Here is a 24,865-nt window from a genome sequence, read left to right as displayed (position 1 = left end):
AAGGTGCCCAAGCCCTGGTTAAACATTCACATCCCTAACAGGAACTTCAACTCCATTAGAACACAGCAAAGATTACTCTGTCCAGTGTAAAGGGACTAAAAGGACTGGGGAAGACATCTTTTCAGCTTCTTAAACAGAAAGTAAAACATTCAAGAAAACCAATATTTCAGTATCTAGAAAATAAATTACTGCACTTTCCATTGCAGAAGGAGATAACTCAAGCTTACTCTCACCTGGATGCTATATGAACCCGATTTTGCCTTAAAACAAAATGCTCCATGAGGGTCAGTCTCTGATGTAACCAAAGATGCTTTGTCCTTGTCTTGTGGCATCATTATTACCTTGTATTTATTGAACTGTTTGATTGTATCAGGGAAGTGAGTTACCGAAATCTGGCCACACACACTGAATCTACAAATGAGATTGTCATCCATTAGCATTCAAATCCCATGAAAAGAAATATCACTCTGTTGGGGTATGTCTACACTGCGACCCTAGTTCGAACTCGAGTGGCTAATGTAGGCATTCGAAGTTGCAAATGAAGCCCGGGATTTAAATATCCCGGGCTTCGTTTGCATCTTGCCGGGCGCCGCCATTTTTAAATCCCCGTTAGTTCGAATTAGAGAGCCTAATTCTAACGGGGATTTAAAAATGGCGGCGCCCGGCAAGATGCAAATGAAGCCCGGGATATTTAAATCCCGGGCTTCATTTGCAACTTCAAATGCCTACATTAGCCACCCTAGTTCGAACTAGGGTGGCAGTGTAGACATACCCTTGGAGACAAATATGTTTAATGCAGTGGACATCTCTTAGTTACTCCAAAATAAACCAGTAGCATTAATACAAGTTACTATACAATCAACTTACTGGTATCATCATGCAGTTTCTGGCTAACAGGTGGGTTTTAAATCGACCTGCAGCATCCCAAAATAAACTAAGCATTTTTCAAAACTAAACACCACATGCATTTTTCTATGGTTACAACAGGTCATTGTTAGCACAATGCAAAATAGTACCTATGCCGCTGGTACTACAGATCATGCACTTGAAACACTGAAAATCTAAACTTGCCTATTCATTTTTTTACATTGATTCACATTTCTGCTCTTATCATACTCACCCTGTTGCTATGATGTCAGCCAGCTGAGGTGTGTTCGGTGCAATTTTTACTGTAATGGTATCAAAGAAAAGGTGCTCTTTTTGGGCATGAATGATGTACGTGCCTGTTGTTATGTTTTCAAGGCGGAAAGAGCCATCGGTTTTTGTTTTTACTGTAACAAAAAGAGAAGACAGTGAGGAAAAGGGATTTGAAGTGCATATTTTTGTCAGGGTTAGGAAAAAATTCTGAGAGAGCCTTCAAAAAGCTCCAGGTTACTTTTAATGAGCATCATGTGGCAAGAAATCGTCAAAGGCTTTCTTACTAACACTGCTTTTGTTTCTGTTTCTTACTGATTTTTCAAGCGTTTTAAGAGAAATTATGACAAACCTGTAGAAAAGTGAAATATTATTACAAAAATTACAGGACTACTGTTCTAACAAACTACAAATGGAAAACCAATCCAGTAACTCAAAAAAAAACCCTTTAACTTGTCAAATACGCCACAATGAAAATATCTTACTGCTCTCTAGTCTTTAATTCAATATTAGGCCCAATTCCCATAGTTCAGTCTGACTATGGACTTCCCCACAGCACCACAGGCCAAGACAATTGCACACCTTTAATTTGGTCATTCAGTGTAACAGTAGCATCAGCAACACCTTCTCCTTCAGGGCCATTCAACACCCGGCCAGTGACTGAGAAGCCCATTACATGGAAAACAGGCTGTTGGAGAAAAAAATAGTTTAACATTTGTGTCCACCATAACAGTGTTTGGCTGTACATTTGCAACTAGAGCAGTGGTTTTCAAACTTTTTTCTCATGACCCAATTGAAGATAATTGTTGATGCCTACAAGCCAACATAATTTGACTTGAGTGTGGACTCCAAGGTGGGACTGAGGATGAGAGCATTGGGGTGTTGGAGGGAGCTCCGACTTTTAGGGATGGGGGCGGGGGGGAGAAGTCAGGGCTGGGACAGGAGGGGCTTACTTTGATATGCTCCCCAGACAACAATACAGCAGGAGTGCTAAGGTAAGTTTCCTGCTTCTCCTAGCACTGCAGACCATGCTCCGCCCCCGAAGCAGCTAGAAGCAGGTTCCCAGCCAATGGGAGCATAGACCTAAGAGCTCAGGGCCAGGGCAGCATGTGGAGCTCTGTGAGCTCTCACCCTCCTCCCCTCTGCCTGGGGGCCAGCCTACTGCTGGCCACTACTGGGGCATAACAGTCTGCGGTGCCAGGACAGGCAGGTAGCCTGCCTCAGCACATCCACTGGTCACCTGATCACCCTTCAGCAATGAGATCCAGTGCCTGACAGTCCACAACAGGCCTATATTTTGAAAACCACTGAATAAGACTGCAAATTTTCTGTTTTAAAAACAAAGAAAACTTTCTTTTCACTTTGCTTCTTTTCACTGTTAGAACTATATCTCCCTGAGGTGTTTGCTATAACTTCAGATCAAAATTAAAAGCAGCTTATAGCAAAAGCTGCAGAAGCAGGTTGACTTTGAGCTCATTCTTTGTATCTCAGTAGTGTCTCAGTCATGCAGCAGGATCCATTGTGCTGGGCTCTTTACAAACACCAAACAAAATGACAGTCCCTGCCCAAAGTGTTTATAAACCAAAGAGCTCACATAACCGAGTTAAAAGGTTACTGTCCACTTGCACTAAGGAAAGGAAAAGTTCATTCATCTGCTGGATTATTTTTCCAATTTTGCTCTTTCTTTAAATCTCAACTGTCAAAGCACCATGAGCGCCTGATCCCTCCCCAATATCAGGAGATTACGTGCTGTAAGGTTTGCTTCATACCAAGCATTGATCAGGAATTTGCTTAGCATTGATCATTAAGAAAACTCTGGAGGAACAAATCTGCCCTCTACCAAAATAAATTCAATTGTTACAGGTACACATTTACAGCAAAAGTTTTCCTCTGTAAATAGCTGCAGTTAACCCCTCACCTCAATTTTCAGACTGTCGTGCTCTACCAAGAAGTCCAGTCTAGATGGAGCAACATCAAAGGTAATTCGCTCTCCCCTGTAGAATGGTATCTGGAAGAAGATGCATTTCTTTGATTCCTAAACAGCTATGGTATAATCAGTGTGTTGTATCCTATGTGGTATATCAGACAAAGTTATACTGCCAGCAACCACAAAGCTCCCGTTCTTGCTGCCTTTCTGAAATGGAGTTGAAAATTTTCTGGAAAAGTAATTCAGAGGGATGGCAGCATGGAAGAAGTTAACCTTTCAGAAATGTTTTGGTTTGGCAGACTTATTTAACCATAACAGAGGAGAAATTAAATCAGACAACTCAAGCTGCATTATAAGAGCCCACACAATCACACATAGAAGGGAACTGGTAAGTGCTGTCCACAGTCAAGAACAGCGAATATAAACATTATGCTCTGTTCTTAGTCATTTAAAACCTAGCATTCATGGCAAAATATTTTCACTGGTAGTCCTAGCATCTAGTACAGATGAGGATTTACAGCACACACTGAGAAGATTGCCTCAATGCAACAGCTTGCAATTTCCTGCTAACACACCCAGCTACAAAAGCAAGCAGCCATTATAAAGAGGAAATACAGAAGGGGGCCATTTCCCCACTGTGTGCCCTCAGGTTAAGATGAGTCTTCCCTAGAACTCCATCCTACATATTTTCTAGAAATTATTTGGGTGAACAACAATCACATGTATTCTGAAGATTTCCAAGCTTTTATACTAAGAATAGATTTATGCAATTTCCAGAGGTGAGAAGAGGAAAATAATCAGGCCCTTTGCATCATCTTTTTCAACTCTCCCACTGACTCCCTGAATACCTCATCAAGTCTCTTAACTAGTTATGTCTTAGTTCACCCATCTGTGAAAGGAACGGAATACTGCAGGGGGAGGGTAGCAGAGGATATGGCAGGTGACATGCTTGTCAGAACAATCATTCCTGTCAATGAGCAGGAACTCTTCGGTATTGCAACGGGAAGATCAAGTGTGCAGTTGCTTCACTTATATGCAAAGACAGGGAAGTACAATGTTAGTGCAATCAGAACTGAGTGCCCCTCAACACCACTGCACACACTGGCTGAAAGTAAATATGTTTATTAAGAGTAGCGAGTGAACTAAAGAGGAGTGGTGAAAGAAGAGGAATCCAGCAGCATCTACTTCAGGGGTGGGCAATAATATTTGATGGGGGCCACTTCAAGATTTTGGAAAGTGGTCAAGGGCCGCACTCTTCCATATTAATGGAGGAGATGCTGGGTCTGGAATGGAGGTTGGGTGCAGAAGGGAGACTGGGAGGGAGTTGGGATGAAGCAAGTGGTTGTGACTTATGGCAGGGGACTGGAGTGCAGAGGTTTGGGATGTGACCTAGGTTAGGAGGGGATTGTGATCTGGGGCAGGAGATTGGGGTGCCAGATCTGGGAAGGGGTATGGATGTAAATGGGGGACAGAGGATTTGGGTATGTTGGGGGGGGGGGAGAGTTGGGGGAGGAAAGAGCTGGAGTGCAAGAAGCAGGCTGTGGCCAAGAGACTTACTTGTCAGCTGCCAAACTAGCCTGCCTGCCTGCCGACTTAAAATGTTTCCCAGCTAGCCAGCCTGACTGGCCATGTGCTTCAGGAATAACTGAACTCAGGAGAGGGGACATGATTCTTCTTAGCTGCTTTTATTCTAACAAGCAGCTCCCATTGGCTGGTTTCTGCCAGAAACCGACCAATGGGAATGTGCTGAGGGGGTGGCTCCTAAAACTTCCCGCCTCCCCGTAGTTTTAAAACAGAAACTGAGCCCTGCAGCCACATTTCTGCATGGTGCACAGGGCTCAGGGCCATGCTGAGGAGCCTGCCTATGACACCCTGCTGCCTCTGCAAGCCAGATCTGGTGGCTTGGCGGGCCGGATTCAGCCTGCGGGCCATATTTTGCCCAGGCCTGATCTACTTGAAGCTTTGCAGCCCAGTCAGTCTCTGGCTGAGATGAGAGCTTGATTTGTTTTATAGGCACTGCCTAAGAAACCACAGGACACAGCTTTCTCACACCAACTTACTTCAGCACCAACATTTTACACTGCACAAATATTTTTCAGCTATTCCATCTCATTCAGGAAGCGTTCGTTAGTGTATTTTGGCAGAGAGAAAATAATGAATTATGATTTATAAAAAACAAGAAATCCACAGCAATCAAGTGCAGGGGTTCCCAAACTTTTTGACACGGGGACCAGTAAATCCATTCACGAGCTTTTGGAGGACTGTTAACATTCATTTGCATATTCATTAAGCAAATGATTAATATTCAAATGAGTTATTTCTGGTCCTCCCAAAGCCCCCAGTGCCAGCGTTAGCAAAGCTTTTGATACGGTCAGCCACAATATTCATGCCAGCAAGTTAAGGGAATATGGATTGGATAAATGGACTGTAAGATGGATAGAAAGCTGGCTAGACCAGGGTTTCCCAAACTTTTTACTTTAGTTGGAACCTGTTTTTTTTTCCAGGACTGTTTTTTGCAGCCCGAATACATTTTTAGTGTTTCACCCGGCTGCACCCTCCGCCCAGCCTGGGCGAGGGCTTAGGGGACCCGGCGCTGCATGGGCACTCCAGGAGGCGGGAGCAGGAGCAGACTGGGGGTAGGGTATCTGGCTAGGAGGGAGGGTGCAAGGAAGGGTAGGGTTGCCAGGTGTCCGGTTTTGAACCAGAAAATCTGGTATTTGAGGGTTTTGTCCGGGAAACAAATTGAGAAATTACCAGACATATAAAATGTCCGATATTTTCTAATTAGTTAAGTTTTATTATAATTAGGTGCATCAGTCCTTAGCTGCGAACTGCCTGGCTGGTAGATGTGCTCACGCTGCCTGAGTGTGTCTACCTGCCAGGCAGTTCGCAACTACTCGGGGGGGGGGGGGGGGAAGGGAGGCGGAAAATGGAATCCACCAGGGACAGACTCACTCGTCTGCCAGGGTCTGCATGTGCCCGGGTCAGTCCTGCTCTCCCCCTCCCTTCTCCTCCCAATCTCCCCAGTCCAGCCCTGCTGCCCCCGTCCAGCCCGGCTTCTGGTTCCCCCTGCCCCCCACCAATCTCCCCCAGACAACCCCCTCCCCCCCGACCAGCCCCACTGCCCCCATCCAGCCCTGCTTCCAGCAGCTTGTTCTCCCGTTCTCCTCCTGATCTCCCCTGGCAAGCCCCCTGGCTCCTGTCCAGCTCTGGTTCTGCCGCCTGCCCTCCCCGATCTCCGTGGGACAGTCCCACTGCCCCCACCCCTGCTTCCGCCAGCTGCCCGCATCTCCGTGGGACAGTCCCACTGCCCCCACCCCTGCTTCCGCCAGCTGCCCGCATCTCCGTGGGACAGTCCCACTGCCCCCACCCCTGCTTCCGCCAGCTGCCCGCATCTCCGTGGGACAGCTCTGCTGCCCCCAACCCTGCTTCCGCCAGCCGCTCGCCTCCCTGCATCTCTGCGGGACAGCACCGCTGCCCCCAACGCTGCTTCTGCCGGCTGCTCGCCTCCCCCCATCTCTGCAGGACAGCCCTGCTGCCCCCACACACACACACACACCCACCCCCCCACACACACACACACACACACACCCACTCCTCCCTCCCCCCCCCCCCCCCCCCAGCCCGCTCTGCTCCCCTCCTGGCAGCTATGCTGAGGCCCGGTATTTTTCTCCCGTGGCCCGATACTAGGCTGCGTCCCATAGTTTGGGAAACGCTGATCTAGTGTACAAACAAACAACGGATTTTCTTACTACCTACCACAGTGTATTCCCCACTTGGCAAGGACAAGAAGGTGAAAGATCCATCCTCTTTTGATATAACATTGCACAGGTACAAAAGAGACTCATCTCTTACTTGGAACCCATCAACTGGAGAAGTGTTGCAGCCCATAATATCCTGTGCAAATTACAAAGCAATATTACATCTTTCCCCCATTTGGTCTGTATTCACACAAAGCAACAGATTTTCAAAAGCAGCCTCTAAAATTAAATCTGCAAATTACACATCCAAGTTCTCGTGTGCACTTTTTTGGAGGCAAATGTTTAGGTGTGCCCAAAGAATTGTGTGTGGCTTTCAATGCATATTCTGAAAGTGTATACACACACACGAAAAAATGAAATGAATGCAATGTTACGGTCACAAGTTTAAAAGGCACGAGAATCAAGCAATTCAACATCTAACAGTCACACTCTAGGTCTGTAATGTAATATTTATAAAACTGTAGGCAGGATTAGTAGCTTAGGCTAGAGTAGTGTTTTGGGTTCCCCCCCCCCCCAAAAAAAAGAGGGGTAAGCACCTAAAAATAAAGCACTTGAGAAAAAATGAGTTATGAACCAGAACATTTGTTTTCCTAGGCCTATGCTACAGTGGGGATAGGAAGGGTTGGACTTGCCATACCAGGTAAGATCAAGGTCCATCAGGTGTGATATCCTGCCTCCAATTGAGGTGAGAATCTGATGCTTTACATGAAGATCAAAAACCCTATCACTGCACAATGCTACACCAGAAGTTCTTCATTTAGCATGCAGAGACAGGTAACTGGACAAATAAGACTTGAAAAAAAGTAGGGGATTAAATCCCCCTCCTCACCCTTCCAAAAAAAAAAAAAAAAAAAATCTTGATTCAGGCATAAATATGCCCACTTGGTTTGTCATGTACTACAAATAAGATCTCATGCACATGCTTAATCTCACTGACTCCATGTGAGTAAAGCAAATGCAGATGTGTTCATAAAATCAGGGCCTTTTTGAAAAAGAAAAATCAAAGGTGCATCATTCATTATTAAACTACAAATGTTCTCATTTACATTCTAATTACTAATTAACTGTCTCCAATCTTCCACTACCTCCTTGGTGACTGAGGAGGAGAAAAGAAGAAACATGACTCCTTTCATGGGTTCCCCATCACTCCGCACAGAGCCTGAAACATTGTAGCCAGCAACAAGGAGAGGGCCAGCAGCATAGGCATTGGAATTGGTCACTCGCACCACTGTGTTTGCCTGGAAAGTTGAAGCAGATACATTTCAAAACAATAGGATGCCTTTTTTAACTACCACAAAGGCACAAAAACATTAAATAAAAGCAAGATAGCTGAACAATGATGCAATTACATACATAATATTAAAAATTGATTTATAATCCACAACATAATTCAGAATGAGGATGATTCAACGCAGCAAAAGGTAGGGATGTTAGCAGGTAGCCATTTACATGATTAACCAATGAACCCAGGCTTATCAGTTAATCATAACAGTTACATGCCCCCTAGCCCTTGCTGCCTCTCTATTAGAGGCAGCAAGGGAGGGGGAAAGGCAGGAGCCAGTGCCATGGGGAGTTGGCTTCCTGTGAGTGCCAACTCCCATGGAACCACATGCCCCACCCCACACTGCTGCTTCTAATAGAGACACAGAAGCAAAGGGAATAGAGGGACAGGTGGGAGCCAGTACACTTGGGGAGCTGGCTTTTAAGCCACAAACACCAGCTCCCACCTGCCCCCACCCATGTGTAATCAAGTAACCACTAAAAAAATCCAGTGGTTATACATTTACACAAATACACATTAGTTAACATCCCTAGCAACAGGCAACGTGTCAGACAGAGGATCCTCCCTCCCCCGAAAGAGCACCATTAAGTTGCTTTAATAAGAGACTGGGACCAAAAGAAGTTCACAGGAAGTAAGCCACTACAATAAAGGCATGGTCACTCACTGGTCATTCCAATGAGAGGCTGGACTGCAAATGCTCTGTTTACAATACAAGCAGGAAGGTACAGCCTCTGCACATGCATTTTTGACTATGTAGTCATTTAGTTTGCTATCCCTGTACCTTTCAATCCCAGCGTGACAAAGCAATTTCTATCCTCCACCTGAAGTGACAGTTACAGAAAACTAGGGGGGCAGTGCAGCATGCTCTGGGTGGTGCTGAGGGCTGGTTGCCCCCAACCCGCCCAGGACAGCGTCTCCTCCCACCTTCCCCGGGGGCTCCGCGAATCTGTCAGCCCCCCCTGGATTGTACTAATTAATAAACACTCACAATAAACAAAGTCACCTCCCTTTTATCAATATTTTCTGAGCACTAACCTCTTTCAACATCCAGGTGGGATGAGATGCAAAGATTTCATATTCTCCGGGAAGCACTTTGAAAAAAGCAAACCTGAGCAATACAAAATGTATTTTTTCCCCTCAGTATTTCCAGTATATTCACATTAACAGAAGATTTGTTTAAAAATATGTAAGCAAAAAACTAAAACATTAGTAATAATCCCAAATAATTTAAAATATTTTCTTCCCAAATCTACTAATGCTGTAAATCAATCAATGGTATGAGCACACAAAACTCACTTTCCTCCAGCTTGGGTCACAGTAGTTTGTATATTTACTTCAGTACCAGGATTTCTCAGTACAACCTGGACTCCAGCCGGACCTAATGTTTGACCCTTACTGAGAACCTGTCAGGATGAACGAAAAATAAAGCATGTACTGCTACTATGAAATAGATATACACTGTTAAAGACAGGAATGTCAAAATAATAAGAGTCTAACCTTTCCAGTCACAGAAAACCCTGTAAACACAAAGTTAATATCTCCTCCTTTTGTGCAAATGTCATTAACACCATCCACATGGATGTCCACACTAGTTGGCTCTGGAAAAAAAAATGAAATTGCAAACTACATTAGTGCTGCTCTGGTCCAGCACAGCTGGCTGCAACCAGAATTCATCGGCAAAGGTCTGTAGCAGTAACCATACTAGAGCATGACCCATGGTAAGAGCCTTGTGAGCCCCTTCCTCCACCCACAGCTCATTAACTATTACATGATCCAAAACTCCATGCACTTTAATCCTACAAAAATAAAGATCTTGGTGTCTTGTGAAATTTCTTCCCAGAAACAGGAAGAGTAACATCTTTACAAGCTAGAACTATAAAGCAGGTGATGTGTAGTTCTGTAACCCCCTCTATCTACAGTTAGGCTTTAAAAGAGCTTCAGAACTCACTGAGCATGTTCAAGATACAACGAACACTCTAAAATGGTCACTGTTTCTACAAGCGTACCCACAACGACCCTACTATTTATTTACTGCATATATAAATAAGAAGCTCCTATCACAACCTCTAGATATTTCTGACATTTAAAACAGACAAGGTCTGATTTTCAAAAGTACACAGTTTCCACAGCTCCTACTGACTTCAGCTAATTGATGAGCACTGGGCATTTCCGAAAATTAGGCCTATAATTCAACCAACGCAAAATATAACAAATCCAGCAGCCTAACCCTTCGCCCAGGCAAGCCACACAAGTCAAAAATAAAAATACAGTATTCCTGCAGACCATTCTAATTTCCATCTATTACCCCCCACTCTCCTAAATCAACTCTCCTAGGCTTAACCAAAACAGGGGACCAAACTGTACAGTCAGTGTTTTTTGTTATATGCACAATAAGGATTAGACTAAACTCATTTTCACAGAAAGGTGCATGTTAGACATTTAAAACATAACTAGGACATACCTAAGTAACGCTTAGCTCATTTGAAACAATTGCTTTTCCTGCTCACAAATCATAGCCAGTCTCAAGGAGGCAGTGGAACAGTTGCATGTGCAATTGCACCATTTCTACAACAAATCAAGTACTCACCAAAACTCCATCCAAGAGGAGGCTCAATCTTAAGAACAAAATCACCCTTAAAAAAAAAAAAGCATAATGAGGATCGGTTGATTTAATTGGAAAAGTAGCATAAAGAAAGATATTCAGCACATCGCTTCAGTGTTTCAGACAATATATAAGAACACATTAAAAAAATCCAAAGCATTATTTTCAAAATCCCCAGGACTGCCTGAATATCTCCATTCAGGAAATAGGTCAGGGGGCAGTATTCCCTCTAAATTGTGCACTTTAGCAGCCACTCAGGAGAGATTAAAATGCCGCCCAGATGATTGGAGCGCCTATAGCTAGGTTTTTTGTGTTTACTGGTGGTGCACATTTGCATGTGCCTCGGTGTACATAAAATTGATTCTGCACATGGATTGAAAAAGTCTACAAGTGGATGGAAAAGATTAGAGCAGTGTTTCCTGATTTTATTTGGCCACGGAACCCTTTTCAGCTTAAAATAATTTTAAGGAACCCCTAGGGTTCCCAGAGTAAAATTTGGCAAGCAAAAAAAAATAAATAAAAAAAAAAAAGCCCCGCCAGAATTGGTTGAGCATAAAAACCTGCAAAATACTGTCTCTTTAAGAGGGGGCAGGGCAATGCCGCGTTCTCGCGGAACCCTTACTTTCGCTTTGCGGAACCCTGGGGTTCCATGGAGCACCAATTGGGAAACACTGGATTAGAGGAACATTGGTCTGGGACCTCTCCTCAACAGTGTCTTCCATTTCAGTGACCCTACGTTCAGGAGGCATACTGCCCTTCCTTGAACTCTATGCAGATAGACCCATACAAGCATTAAAGACTCCACTCAGGCACCCAATGGTCCGCCTATGCAGTGCTCATTATAGGATTGGGGCCTAAGCAATGGAAATGTGAAAGCCTCCAAGTTATGAAGAGAAGGGGGAAATAAATGTTATGTTAATTCAGATAATTTAACCAATTTAAAAAAACAAAAACACTGAGCTATTAGAACATTTGAAGCAGATCCCCCCCCCCATATAAATATCATCTTTCCCAGTATAACTTTGCCTCACACTCTAATGAGACGTTTCATTCTGCAAACAGGACTGAATTTTAAATTGGTCCATTATATTATGGCATGATGGAGAGCACAACAGTTTTGGCTTCTTACCTTATCATACAAGGGAATCATGAAGTAGCCATTATTTGGGGCACAATCTGTTTGGTATTTTAGAGTTCCATGCTTTGTATATAATTTAATCTACAAGAAACAGAAAGATGAAAAGGTGTCTCCTTGAAAAATTCACATGCAAGTGAAGTCTGAAAGAGGAATTCCCAGTGAATTGTGTGCCACAAAACCATCACACTCTTCTACATGGTGAAGAGAAGAAAATTTGTCAGGCAAAAAAAAATCCATACAAATGTATCAGATTTGAGAAAACATAGATGAATGTTTTAAAAGGCACAAAACTTAAAATAAAAAGACATTAAAGGGATGCTCAACTTGAAATCTAATCAACATAATAAATAGTTAATGTAATGTCATGCAAATCCCCAATTCCCCACCCAATCTCTTTTGTGACTTTACAATCACATTTCCCTAGGTTTTTAATTGTGTTCTCTCTCATTCTGATACAAAACTGACAAACCAAATGAAAATTAGTTAACTGACGAGTCAGAGAAAAACAATTAAAAAAATGGAAGACCCCCCTCTCCCCCCAAAGCTGTCAAATACGCACAATGGGCAAAAATACTGTGTAGTCTGCCAGTTCAAGTAAGATTCGCTGTTACTAACGTTGGCAGGCAAACACATTCAGGCAACGTTTGCTTTTAAGAGGCATGGGCGCTCCCTTCAATGGGGCATTTAAACCGCCCTAATTCTCTGCCACATAAGCTGGACCTTAAAGGCGGCAGAAACTCCGGGAATGCCAAGACAACCAAGTGCATTTCAAGGGCAGCAGTAACGCCCCTTGCAAACACCGCAGCCGCCTCACACTTCGCCAAGCCCCTGAGCGCGGCCTTGTCAGAAAGCCGGGCGGGCGGCGAGCGCCCCGCACTCAAACCAGAGACAGCCCGAGGCAAGGCCCCGCGCCACAGACCCTCGCGCCCTGGGCTGCCTGACGCGCGAGCCAACGGGCGGCCCCACCGCTGCTCCGGCGAGGGGGGCACGTGGCGGCGGCCCGCCAGGCAGAGCCGGGCAGCGAGAACCGGCCCCGCCCGGGGTGAGGCCAGCGGAGCGCGGGGGGCACGAGTCCCCTCGGGGAGGGTCCCAGCTGCGGGGCGAAGTCCCGGCGGCTCACCTCGATCAGGGAGTAGCTGATCTCCACGTCGGACTTGACGAAGCCCCCGCAGCCCACCACGATGTCCTCGGAGCCCCGCGCCAGGGCCCAGCAGAGGGCCCAGCAGAGGGCGGCCGCCCAGCCGCGCCGCATCCCTGCCGCCTGCCCGCGCGGGACCGGAGCGGGGCGGCGCTGAGTCACGCTCCGCACCTCGGCCGGCTCTGCCCGCCCGGCGACAAGCGGCCTGGCCAGGAGGGCCGCGAGTAGACGCTGAAACCGCAGCCTGCTGCCATCTAGTGGCCTGGCGGGCTCCTGCACCTGAGCGCCCAGGTTCGGCCCCAATCCCCCATGACATCCTGTACCAGTGGTCACCAGCCAGCGGCTTGGGATATGCTGGTAGTGCTTGGGGCCCCTCACAGGTGATCCTGCCTGGTTTGGCCAAGAGCCTGTCAAATGCCAGCACTTCAGCTGCCCCTCCCTGCACTGCTGTGCCTCTGCCATTTGCCTTGGAGCTGTTCCCCTCCCCACCTCCCTGCTTGGTGGGCAGGGAAGGGAGAGGAGGGCGTGCTGAGCTCAAGGTGCCCCATCTCCACAGAGCAGGGCTGGGGGCACAGCAGGGCTTGGGATGGAGGGAGTTTGCTGACTGCTTTTGAGAGTGGTGCAGGGCCAGGTGAGCCTGCCTTAGGGTATGTCTACGCTAGTTCAAACTAGCGGGGGTAATGTAGTCATCCGCAGTTGCAAATGAAGCCCAGGATTTGAATTTCCCAGGCTTCATTTGCATGAAGCTGGCCTGTGCCATTTTTAAATGCCGGCTAGTTGGAACCCCGTGCTGCGTGGCTACACGTGGAACGAGGAGTACAGCTAGTTCGGATTAGGAAATCTAATCCGAACTAGCTACTCCGTGGCGCGTGTAGCCGCGCGGCACAGGGTTCGAACTAGCTGGCATTTAAAAATGGCGCTGGCCGGCTTCATGCAAATGAAGCCCGGGAAATTCAAATCCCGGGCTTCATTTGCAACTGCGGATGACTACATTACCCCCGCTAGTTCGAACTAGCGGGGTAGTGTAGACATACCCTCTGTTCCACTTCACCACCACCCAGGAGCCACATGTGGTAAGCACTGTCCAGCTGGAGCCCGAAGCCTGAACCCCTGCCCCACTCATAAACCCTCTCCTGTCCCAAGCCCCTGCCCTAGCCCCGAGATCTCCCTAAACCTAAACTCCCTTTTAGACTCTGTATCCTGACCCCCCCCCCTACACACAGCCTCTGCCCCAGGCTCAGCTCCCCTCTCACACTTCAAATCCCTTAACCCAAGACCAGAGACTGCACCCCAACCCACTGCCCTTGCCTGATGAAAGGGAGGAAGGATGGAGTGAGCAGGGGAGAGCCTCAGGGAAGGGACACAAAGGAGGTAGTGCAAGAGTATTTGGGTTTGAGGTAGATCCTGGATTGCAGTAAAATTCAAAAAAAGTGATCTTGTGCTTAAAAAGTTTGGAGACTACTATCCTATACACAGCCCCCTCCTTCCTATCCCATGCTCTGCCCCATCCCCCAATGCGATCTTATACCTGGCCCCATCTCCACTTGAGATCTGATAACCAGCCAGCCCCACCCCCCATCCAATATTCTGCGCCATCCCTCTGTCCCCCACCCTCCTGCATTCCTAACCCTGCCCCATCCTATAACCTGCCCCAAACCCCTTGATCCCAGATTCCTATAGTCCCAGTTCCTATACTTTGCCTCAGCCCAGCCTTGAAAAGCTTCCCCATACCTCTCCACTCCTAGATCCTATATGTCACAATCAGATAACCTACCCACAGCTGCTCTACTCCATGTTCCTATAGCCCTAGCATAAGAACATAAGAACGGCCATACTGGGTCAGACCAAAGGTCCATCTAGCCCAGTATCCTATCTGCTGACAGTGGCCAATATCAGATACCCCAGAAGGAGGGATCACAACAGGTAATCCTCATGTGATCCTCCCCTGCCTCCCACTTCCAGAGAAACAGGTTAGGGACACCATTCCTACCCATCCTGGCTAATAGCCATTCATGGACCTAAACTCCATGAATCTATCTAGCTCTTTTTTGAACCCTGTTAAAGTTCTAGCTTTCACTGCATCCTCTAGCAAGGAGTTTCACAGGTTGACTGTGTGCTGAGTGAAGAAAAACTTCCTTTTGTTTGTTTTAAACCTGCTACCTATGAATTTCATTTGGTGACCCCCTAGTTCTTATATTGTGGGAATAAGTAAATAACTTTTCCTTATTCACTTTTTCCATACCAGTCATGATTTTATAGACCACTATCATATCCCCCCTTAGTCTCCTGTTTTCTAAGCTAAACAGTTCAAGTCTTTTAAATCTCTCTTCATATTGGCCCTGGCACAGGGTTCCTGTTCCAAATCCTAATCCCTATTAGGGATGTTAGCTATCAGTTGATTGAATAGTCAACTAACTGCATGAATTCTTAGCGGTTAGTCGACAAATCTATAGTCCCTGGGGTCAGGGACAGTGGCAGCCGCATGGGGTACCAGGCGGGAGCTGGTCTGCAAGGAGAGCCAGTTTAAAACCCAGCTTCCCTTGCAGACTGGCTGCCTGCTGCTCTGTTCTGCTGCTTCTGATACAGGGTGGCAGCAGCCCGTCTGTGGCAGGTATGTGCTCCCCATGGACAAAGGCTGCTGGGGGGGTGGAGGCAAGGAGGCTGGGCTCCCCGTGGACATGGGATGTTCCCATGAAGCAACCTCTGTCTGCAGCGGTGCTAGTGCTGGCCCACTCGGACAGGGTCTACTGCTGCAAATCAGCCTCTGCCTGCGGCAGACCCAGGCAACAGCGTGGGCGGGGGGAAAGCAGCGTGGAAGGGCAGGCAGTACTGCGGAGATGGTGCCAGGAGGAACTGGCTTTTAAGCCAGCTCCCCCCAGCACTAGCTCCTTCCTCTTCTCCCCCTGCTGCCCCTGTATCAGAGGCAGAAAGTGGGGTATGGAAATGCAAGTAGTCAACTAGATTAACTGATAAGTCTAGTCTTATTGGCTAATCAACTAGTCGACTACTCATTCACATCCCTAACCCCTAGTTCCTATTGTCTTCTCCCCTTGGTTCCTATATCCCCAGTGCTGACTCACTGCTCCCATCCTATGGTCTTGTCATATAAGTATATACTTGCTACAAACTAATGAAATTCAAATACTGGACAATGACACAAGTAGCACTTTTCTAAGATCATTTTAAAACCTCATTTCCTATGTTCATACTAGAACATAATCATCTAGGGGTACATCTACACAGCAGCATTATTTCAGAATAATTGATGGTATTCCAAAATAAAGAGTGTGTCTACACTGCAAGCCATTATTTCAAAATAATGGCAAGCTGGAGGACTTCTTACCCTGACTCCTGTAACCCCTAGAACAGGGGTGGGTAATAATTTTTGACCAGGGGCCAAATTCAGAAATTTTGTAAGTGGCTTGGGGGACCCTGGAAAGGGCAGGCCTCAGGCAGAAGGAGCAAGGCCAGGACACTTCCATGCTTCCCTGCCCACAAACCAAGATTGGTCTGGGGGTGGGGGAGCACATGAAGTCTTTGCCTCCGCTTCCTCCCAGAGAGAACCCCAGCTGTTCTGAACAGCTGGTAGTTCCCTCTAAGTGCCTGTGGTGGTGGGCGGAGACTTCGCACGCACCCCCACCCCCAAGCCAACCAGGGCTAGTGGAGTGGAGGGAAGCATGCGAAGTCTCCTCCCACAAAGTCTCCTCCCGCCCTGCCCCTGTCTTGAAAGGAATGCGCTTCTAAGCACTGTGCGCTCCCTGCAGGATGGGAGCAGGGTAGAAGGAGACTTTGCATACTCCCTCCGCCCCCAAACTCTGATTGGCCTGGTGTGTGTGGGGGGGTGAAAATTCGCTCGCTCCCTGCGCTCAGGCTCATGGTGCTTAGAGTCAACTGCCAGGGTTGACTAAGCACAGCGCACTCCCTGGTCTCTAAGCCCTGATTGTCCTGGAGGTAGGGGGAATGGCAGGACCTCTGCAGGCCTGATCAACCTGCTTGGCAGGCCGGATGCAGCCCACAGAGACCCTTCTGCCCACCTCTGCCCTAAAAAAATAATTTACCAGCCCAGGTCATTTATAGTTATTTTGTAACTATTGATAGTTATTTTGTTAGAGCTCTACACTTTGTTCTGAATAACCTCTTGCAACCTGATCCAGATTTAGTCACTGACACTGCAGAAATCTTCCAACTAAAAAAAGGCATGAGAAGATGTACAAAAGCCAGGGGTTTGCTGTAAGAGAAAGTCTACAAGATCTATCTCAAGAATTCTATTCACTGGATTTAAGTACTTGAAAGCTCATTAGGCAGGCACCAACTTTCTCTTTGTGTTGGTATAATGCTCAACATAATAGGACCCTGATTCACTAGCCCCTATCAGTTACTCTAATACAAATACATTAAATTATTATTTATTAATAATCATAACAATAGTGAAGGTCCAATTTTCTTAGGTGTAGATTCCAAGGTGTCCAATTTTCTTCTACCCTTCCCAATGAATTTAGTTAGGGCTACAGGCCCTCAGTGGTTTTCCAGCTAGGGACTGCATTTCCCTCTTCAGCTTCTACATTGGTATTTTCTATGGCTTACAGTAAAGGCAAATTTTCAAGAGCTCTGCACCTAGTAGCTCTCATTGTTCTTCCTAAGCTCTTGAAAATCAGGTCAGTTCATGTAGGTGTCTAAGATCTTGTCTACACAAGAAAACTGTACATGTTTAACTGAACTTACACAGGCCTGAACTACACTGGAAAATTAGGTTGTTTTTTAACTACATAGGCCAGATACGTGAAAAATCCACATTTCTGAGCACAGAACAACATAGTTAAGCAACCCAATTCCCCAGGTACACAGTCAACAAAATAATTCTTCCATCATCTTAGATTCTGCCAGTCAGGGAGTTGGATAATTTATTCTGGCTGGAGAAATGCCTTTTCTCAGTGTAGCAATTTCTACACTGAAGTGCTACAGTGGCACACCTGTAGCATAAGTGTAGACAATCAGTTAGAAACTAATAGGCCTTGTCTAGACTAAAATAAGGAATAAGGGACCTTTCGAAAAGGCTTTATTTTCCGAAAGATCCCCGTCTAGACTGGCGCTTTTTTCCGGCAAAGCTCCGAGCCGGAAAAAAACAGCAGCCATGTTTATGCAAATGAAGCAGGGGGGATTTAAATCCCCGCTTCATTTGCAATTGCGATCTGTCTTATTTGCATCCCTTTTATGGACAAGGGATGCAGTCTAGACACAGCCATATTGTTTAATAAGTACAACCTCTATGGATATTGGATTAACAGTGCCTTATATCAAGTTAGTTTTGGTTTCTTCCTAAGTTAATTAAGGGTATGTCTATACTGCAGAGATTATGGCTGTACAGGTGACTAGTAGCACAGACCCCACATCACCAGAAGGGGGTTTTGGTGTAGCAACCCCAAGTAACAGAATGAAGTTAGCTAGTCATCAAAAGCCCCCTTGCATTGACATAGTTGTAGTTGTGTCTGGGGGGAGTGTTAATGTAGCCTAGCAAGATTATTTAATCAAGGTTCTGGGTTCCTAGCAAGATTATGTAATCAAGGTTCTGGGTTTTTCATGCTCCAACCCACAGCGCTATGCTGTTATGGCTGTGGTCGCCAACCAGTAGATCGGAATGTACCAGTAGATCTTGGAGCCTCCGAGAGGTGATCCTGACTGGTTTGGCTGGGAAGATATCAAGTGATGGCACTTCAGTTGCCCCTCTACCTACTGTCATGCTGCTCCTATCCTCTGCCTTGGAACTGCCCCTTGGGAGCCTTGTGCTTGCTGTGCAAGGTGTGGGAGGGAGAAGAGGGGGGCTGATTTCAAGGTCTCTCTCCTCTCCCACTTCTGTACCCCATCTCCACACAGAGAAAAGGGGATGGAGGGAGCTTGACAATGCAAATCTCTGTCACTTTGTGTGTGTCTATCATTCTCACAACACACACTGTCCTTCACTCTGAGCTCCTGACCCAACATATACATGGGGGTTGTTACTATTTTTACTGTTTGCAAAGTGGGTTCTTTTGGGGTTTTGACTGGTCTGTGCATTGCATTTCATAGCTTTCATTTCTCTCTTATACTTAAATTTAATTTAATTCTTTGAGTAGTGAGTTGTAAATTGTCTAACCTTTCATGTCTGAAGTAATTATCCCTATGGTAATTGTGCTTCTGGAAGGGGCTGGCATGTCCCTGCAGTCTGAACATGGGCTCTCCCCATGCTGTCCTTGCTTGTGGACACCACTGCTGCAGTTCCCATTAATCAGCGATGGGGAACTGTGGCCAGTGGAAGCTGTGGGGTCAGTGCCTGTATATGAGAGGCAGCACAGGGAGCCATTGCTGTACATGCCAGCTGCTTTTGGGGGTGGTGATGGTGCAGGGCCAGGATGGGAGTTTCTGTGCCTTAACTCCACTGCTCCAACCCTGGGGCAGCTGTCTGGCCACTCCCAGGGTGGGTGGCTGGGACTTGAACCCACAGCCCCTGCTCTCTCCGCGCTAATACCCTATCCCCTACTCTGCTCAACAAGCCAACCTTATCTCCTCAAGGTCCTTTATCCTGATCCTGCCTTCCTAATATGGGAGCCAGCTCCATCCCTGGGGTAATTGGTGTTGTAGTGGGGGAACTCCATACCACCACCCGGTGCTCCAGATGCTATATCCCCTAGGGCACTTGCCCACCCCCACTTCCCTCCCTCTAGAGGGTCCATTATCCTGTCTGGTCACTCCCAGGGTAGGACTTAAACCCACCACCCTGTACTCCCCAGGTGTACTCCCCACCCTATCCACTAGTCCACTCAAGAACCCACCCCACCTTCAGCAGGTCCCTTATCTTGCCTCCCTTATCTTGCCTTCCTCATGTGGGAGCCAGGTCCATCACTGGGACAGCCTGTGTTAAATGTCTGCCTGCTCCCAGGATGGGCAGGGAGGAAAGAACAGGACTCAAGCCCCTTGTGCTCCCAAGGCAAATGCCACATCACCCTAGCCCACTCAAGAACCCCCCGGGTCCCTTATCTTGTGTTGTCTCTCTGGTCACTCCCAGGGTGGGGGCATGGATTGAGCTGCTAAGGTATGACAGGACTCAAGCCCACCACCCTGTGCACCCCAGGGGAATGCCCTATCCCCTAATCCATTCAAGAACCCACTCCACCTCAGCTTACCTCCCTCCCTCCCTTCAGTGGGTCCCTTCTCTTGCTTTCCTACTATGGGAGCTGGCTGTTCAGCTGCTCCCAGGGTGGGCAGATAGGGTTGCCAGGTATCTGGTATTAGACTGGGCAGCCTGGTATTTGTGGCATGTGTCCAGTAAAAGAAAACAAAAAACCAAAAAAACCTCAGAAAATACCGGACATATAAAATACCTGGTATTTTCTGTTTTTCTCAAATGGAAGGTTGCTTGGGACCATAAAGCCTGGACCTTAAAGGGGCTGTGTTTTTTTAGCTCAACAACTTTTGGTTCTTTTTTTTGCTCAACCAATTTTTTTCCCTGCCATGTTCAGTATTTTTTGTGAAACCATCTGGAAACCCTATGAACAGATGGTGGGAGGGGCTTGAACCCCCAACCCTGTGCTCCCCAGACAAATCCCCTAGTCCACACCAGAACCCATCCCACCTCCTGGGCATCCCCTCCCACACTCCAAGTATTTGGGTTTGAGGTATATCTTACATTGCACTTAAATTGAAAGCGTGATCTTGTGGTTAAAAGGTTTGGAGACAACTGTGCTGTAGCATCCCACTGCACACCAGGCTTAATGGGTTCATTCTGCACTGATTAGGCCTCAACTGGAGTATTTTGTTCAGTTCTGGGCACCACATTTCAAGAAAGAGGTAGAGAAACTGGAGAAGGTCTAGAGAAGAGCAACAAGAATGATTAAAGGTCTAGAGAACATGACCTATGAAGGAAAACTGAAAGAACTGGGCTTGTTTAGTTTGGAAAGGAGAAGACTGAGAGGGGACATGATAGCAGTTTTCAGGTATCGAAAAGGATGTCACAAGGAGGAGGGAGAAAAATTATTCTCCTTAGCCTCTGAGGATAGGACAAGCAGCAATGGGCTTAAACTGCAGCCAGGGAGGTTTAGGTTGGACATTAGGAAAAACTTCCTGTCAGGGTGGTTAAACACTGGAATAAGTTGCCTAGGGAGGTTGTGGAATCTCCATCTCTGGAGATATTTAAGAGCAAGTTGGATAGATGTCTACTAGATCAGCAGTTCCCAACCTTTTCCAGATGGGGACCCATTCTGACAATTCAGGAAGACTTGGTGACCCAAGGCAATTCAAAAACAGGAGGAAGGAGAAGGGCCGGGGCACCTGGGGAGACACTTGGTAACCCTTTTGAAATGTAATGGTGACCCATATTTGGGTCCCGACTGATAAGTTGGGAAATCCTGGTCTAGCTGGTAGTGGGTCCTGCCATCAGGGCAGGGGACGGGATTCGATGACTTCTCCAGGCCCCTTCCAGTTCTATGATTCACTAGTGTTAATTGAGGAAACTGACACAACTTTCTCTGGCCCTTAAGGTGAGCTAAGCTCTTGGAAATCTGACCTTGTGGGCCAAGCCTAGGCAGCTTTGGGGCCTCTCACGCCCCTGCAGTCAGCAGTTACTTGGGGGTCACACTGGTGTGATGGGGGGGGGGGAGACTGGAGTCTGACCCCCCCACTCAGCTCCCCAGTCCGAACCTGGGCTTGTTCGTGCCTTTGGGGACCTTATTAGTCTCTCGGGGACTCGCTGGCACGTTCCCGTCGGGAGGCGGCCTCAGCTCCAAACCTTGCGGAGGCGGGGAGATGACCAGTCCAGGACCAGGCCATTTGCTCGGCGGGCAGGCCCAGGCTTTCGGCAGCGCCCCGGGAACGTGACACATTAACCACCCGGCCGGGAAGCCGCCCACGCAGCGGATTTGGGCGGCCGGGGCGGGGGGAGCCAGCAGCAGCAGCCCCGGCCGCGCTCCGGGCACGCAGCATGGCTGGGGTCGGCTGGCTGTGCGGCTCCCGAGGGGGCTCCGCGGGCCTCTGGGTGAGTGAGCGCCGCGCGTCCCCGCCCGAGGCGTTTCCTCAAACCCCTCTGCCCCCGGCCCCGCAGTCGCTAAGCTGGAGCCGAAAGCCGGGCCCGCTTCGGATCTTGCTGCTGCTCCCGCCTGCTCTGTGCCTGGGAGCCGGGCTTTGGTGTCGGGTCCCCGCAGGAGGTTCGCTAGTCGGCCCTTGGCATAGGGGTGTCTACAGGGGGTTAAAGCCCCAGCCACTGCTCCTCTCAGTCCTTGCAGACAAATGGTTCCTCGCCCCTCCTGCGGGGGAGCCGAGGACAGTACATGGGGGAAGAGTCCAGCTCTGCTGGCGTGTGCAGCAGCGGTCCAACAAAGGGAGGCAGCCGAGAAACGAGCAAGCCTGCATCTGCCCAGCAGTGCGTTAGGGCTTCCCCCTCCCCCCATTCATTCCTTTGCTTCAAGAAACTTTGGACTTGCGTGGAAGTCGAAACTCTTTCCCAAGAGCCCTTATCTTTTAGCACAGCCCAAAGCTAATACACCATTGTGGACTTTCATATTTGAAAATGTAAGCTGCAAGGACATGGGCGGAAAGAAAGTGCAGTCGAAATCTCTAATAAATTGCTATGCTGGCTGTGATGCTTTCACATCAGACATTGTCTCCACCTGTTATCTGGGGCGAGAATATTTGAAATAGGGATGTAAAAATCCTGGTTAATCAGTTAACTGCATTGCTGAAACTGTGGATCCCAACCCCCCAGGGGGTCACGAGCAACTTAGAGGGGGGTCACGAGCAACGTAGAAGGGGATCAGCGGCAAATATAGGGCAGGACAAGCAGGGTGGCTGCCCCGGTCCCCACACTTCAATAGGCCCCTCGCACGCACTACTACTTGTCGGCTGTGGCCATGGCACATGTGCAAAATTGTGCTTTCCTGGGCCCTGTGCTTCAATAGGCCCCACGCTCTGGGCCCCGCAAAACCCTCATCCGCCCCTAGGGGATATCACAAAGTTTGAGAACCCCTAAGATAACTGATTAAATGGGGGTGGGCTGAAGTGGCCCCCTCTGCTACTGGTGGGGTCTACTCTAGCCAGGCTAGGAGCAGCATAAGCAGGGGTTGCTTTGGCCAGACTGGCATGCCCCTCACCCATGGTGGGCCTTGCAGGGTTGGAACAGCCCCTTGCACTACTGCAACTCACTGGTTAACCATTCACATCCCTAATTTGCAACTCTTCTAATGAATAAGGCCATGTCTACACCACAGACATGTCTCAACTTACATCAGCATACAGTCACTGCAGTTATTAAATCATTTGAAGCGTGCAGGCTTGGCTCCATATGTCAGTGGCAAACATCCTCACCCAGATCACTTGTATTCCTAGATGCTGCCATACCCCCTGGCTTGAAGTGGTTTCAGTTAGGGATGTTAAAGTTTAATCAATTAACCAGTTAACTGATAAGTTGGTGCTTATTGGTTAATGTTATCAGATAAACTCTGAAGCAGCCTCCTCAGGAGCAGAGCCAGCAGCCCCCACTGACCCCATTCCTGTGATTTCCCAGCTATATACGCGCCTGTCTCTCTAATCCCGTGACAATGATCCTAGCACAGGTCTTTTGAAAGTAATCCAAGCACAGGACCAAGTCATCAATGCAAATGGCTGCTTTTAATAGTTAATTCCCAGTTGTGCACTGTCACTACAACAACTAATTGCTTGGGCTCACATGGATTCCCAGTCAAGTCAATGGGCCTCTGTGCAGACCTGGCCATCTGGGTAGGCATGTCACAATGTAGGATCAAGACCATGACCAAGGGGCTTGTGGAATCAAAGAGCAGCAACCTGGAACCAATTTACTGATCTGAATAATGCAGGCAATTGCTAGATTATCAATCCCAGAGACATATGTGGCTGCAGAAGCTTCAGCATTAAAGCCTTCCGTTACTTGAGGACCATCCTAGAATCAGCCATAACTATCCTTCTTAGTCATTATTCACTAAAAAGGGGTAAAAGGAGAGCCAAAAATATCCACCCACTTCTATCTGCTCTATCCAGGCAATAACCATAAGGAAGAGTTCAGATGTAAGCCAAGATTTTCAAACATGGCTGCCTAAAATGAAGCTCCTAAATCCATCTTTAGATATCTTCATAAAAGGGACCTAATTCTCAGAGGTGCTGAATGCCAGTAAATCTCTCTGAAATCAATGGGAGCTTCATAAGGTTGCCAACCCTCTCAGATTGTCCTGAAATCTCTCCAGGAATGAAAGGTTAATCTTTAATTAAAGATTGTGTCATGTGATAAAACCTCCAGGAAAACATCCAAACAAATCTGGCAGCCCTAACTGGCAGGTGTTCAGCAGTTTGAAAATCAGGCCACTTTTATTCCGCTGCCTAAATACTGATTTGGGAGCCTCACTTCAGTCACTGAGATATGAAAGCTTTAGTTTTATGTTTCTGTGTAAAGTCTTCCTCCCACCTACAGGCCCCATTTTTGCACAAACTGTAGGGCTCATGAAAGTAAGGACCAAACCATTGTCCACTGTAAACATCTGACTAATAAAGTAATTACCTGCTTTCAGATACCACATGCTCACACTTGTGCCTGGTAGTTCTTTTCCTCTTCAGCTCTTGTTAGGAAGGAACTTTTCCTGTTATTCTGTAATTCAAATATTTACTTAACATTTTTCAAATATAAATACGATTGTACATATATCACTGTTGGAAGTGGGCCATATCCACCTGGATTGAATTAGCTTCATTAACACTGGTGTAATATTCAATCTCTGTATGGGTGTGTCTATACTGCACCTGTAGCTCGAAATAAGCTGTGCAAATTGCATAGCTTATTTCGAGTCAATTTCAAAATAGCTTATTTTGTCATTTGGCATTGTTTACACTAGGGATGTAATAGTGTAGTCG

General features: G+C 47.3%; 2 protein-coding genes across 4 annotated transcripts in view; one reads left to right on the top strand and one right to left on the bottom strand.

Annotated features, from left to right (window-relative positions):
• Nucleotides 1-13,180, bottom strand: part of NOMO2 (NODAL modulator 2) — a 37,838-nt gene extending 24,658 nt beyond the window's left edge. Inside the window, exons 1-12 of the mRNA XM_075899375.2 lie at nt 12,965-13,180; nt 11,836-11,925; nt 10,692-10,737; nt 9,602-9,702; nt 9,401-9,507; nt 9,140-9,212; nt 7,908-8,060; nt 6,821-6,958; nt 3,053-3,142; nt 1,717-1,822; nt 1,121-1,271; nt 234-411 (exon numbers count right to left, since the gene is read on the bottom strand). Coding sequence (XP_075755490.2) covers nt 234-411; nt 1,121-1,271; nt 1,717-1,822; nt 3,053-3,142; nt 6,821-6,958; nt 7,908-8,060; nt 9,140-9,212; nt 9,401-9,507; nt 9,602-9,702; nt 10,692-10,737; nt 11,836-11,925; nt 12,965-13,096 — 1,365 coding nt within the window. The 5' untranslated portion in view covers nt 13,097-13,180. The remainder of the gene's footprint in view (nt 1-233; nt 412-1,120; nt 1,272-1,716; nt 1,823-3,052; nt 3,143-6,820; nt 6,959-7,907; nt 8,061-9,139; nt 9,213-9,400; nt 9,508-9,601; nt 9,703-10,691; nt 10,738-11,835; nt 11,926-12,964) is intronic.
• An 8,613-nt stretch (nt 13,181-21,793) lies between these two features.
• The window catches only part of ABCC6 (ATP binding cassette subfamily C member 6), a 55,446-nt gene continuing 52,374 nt past the window's right edge, over nt 21,794-24,865 (top strand). Inside the window, exon 1 of one of the 3 annotated variants that reach the window (XM_075899373.2) lies at nt 21,794-21,986. In XM_075899373.2, the coding sequence (XP_075755488.2) occupies nt 21,933-21,986 (54 nt within the window). In that variant the 5' untranslated portion in view covers nt 21,794-21,932. The remainder of the gene's footprint in view (nt 21,987-24,865) is intronic. The other 2 variants (XM_075899370.2, XM_075899369.2) reach the window with 2 other exon arrangements.

The sequence above is a fragment of the Pelodiscus sinensis genome, chromosome 15, assembly GCF_052426305.1.
Source record: "Pelodiscus sinensis isolate ZL-2025 chromosome 15, ASM5242630v1, whole genome shotgun sequence".
NCBI classification, from domain to species: Eukaryota; Metazoa; Chordata; order Testudines; family Trionychidae; genus Pelodiscus; species Pelodiscus sinensis.
Note: the sequence above shows the minus strand (reverse complement) of the source record. Positions and strands in the feature narration are given on the sequence as shown.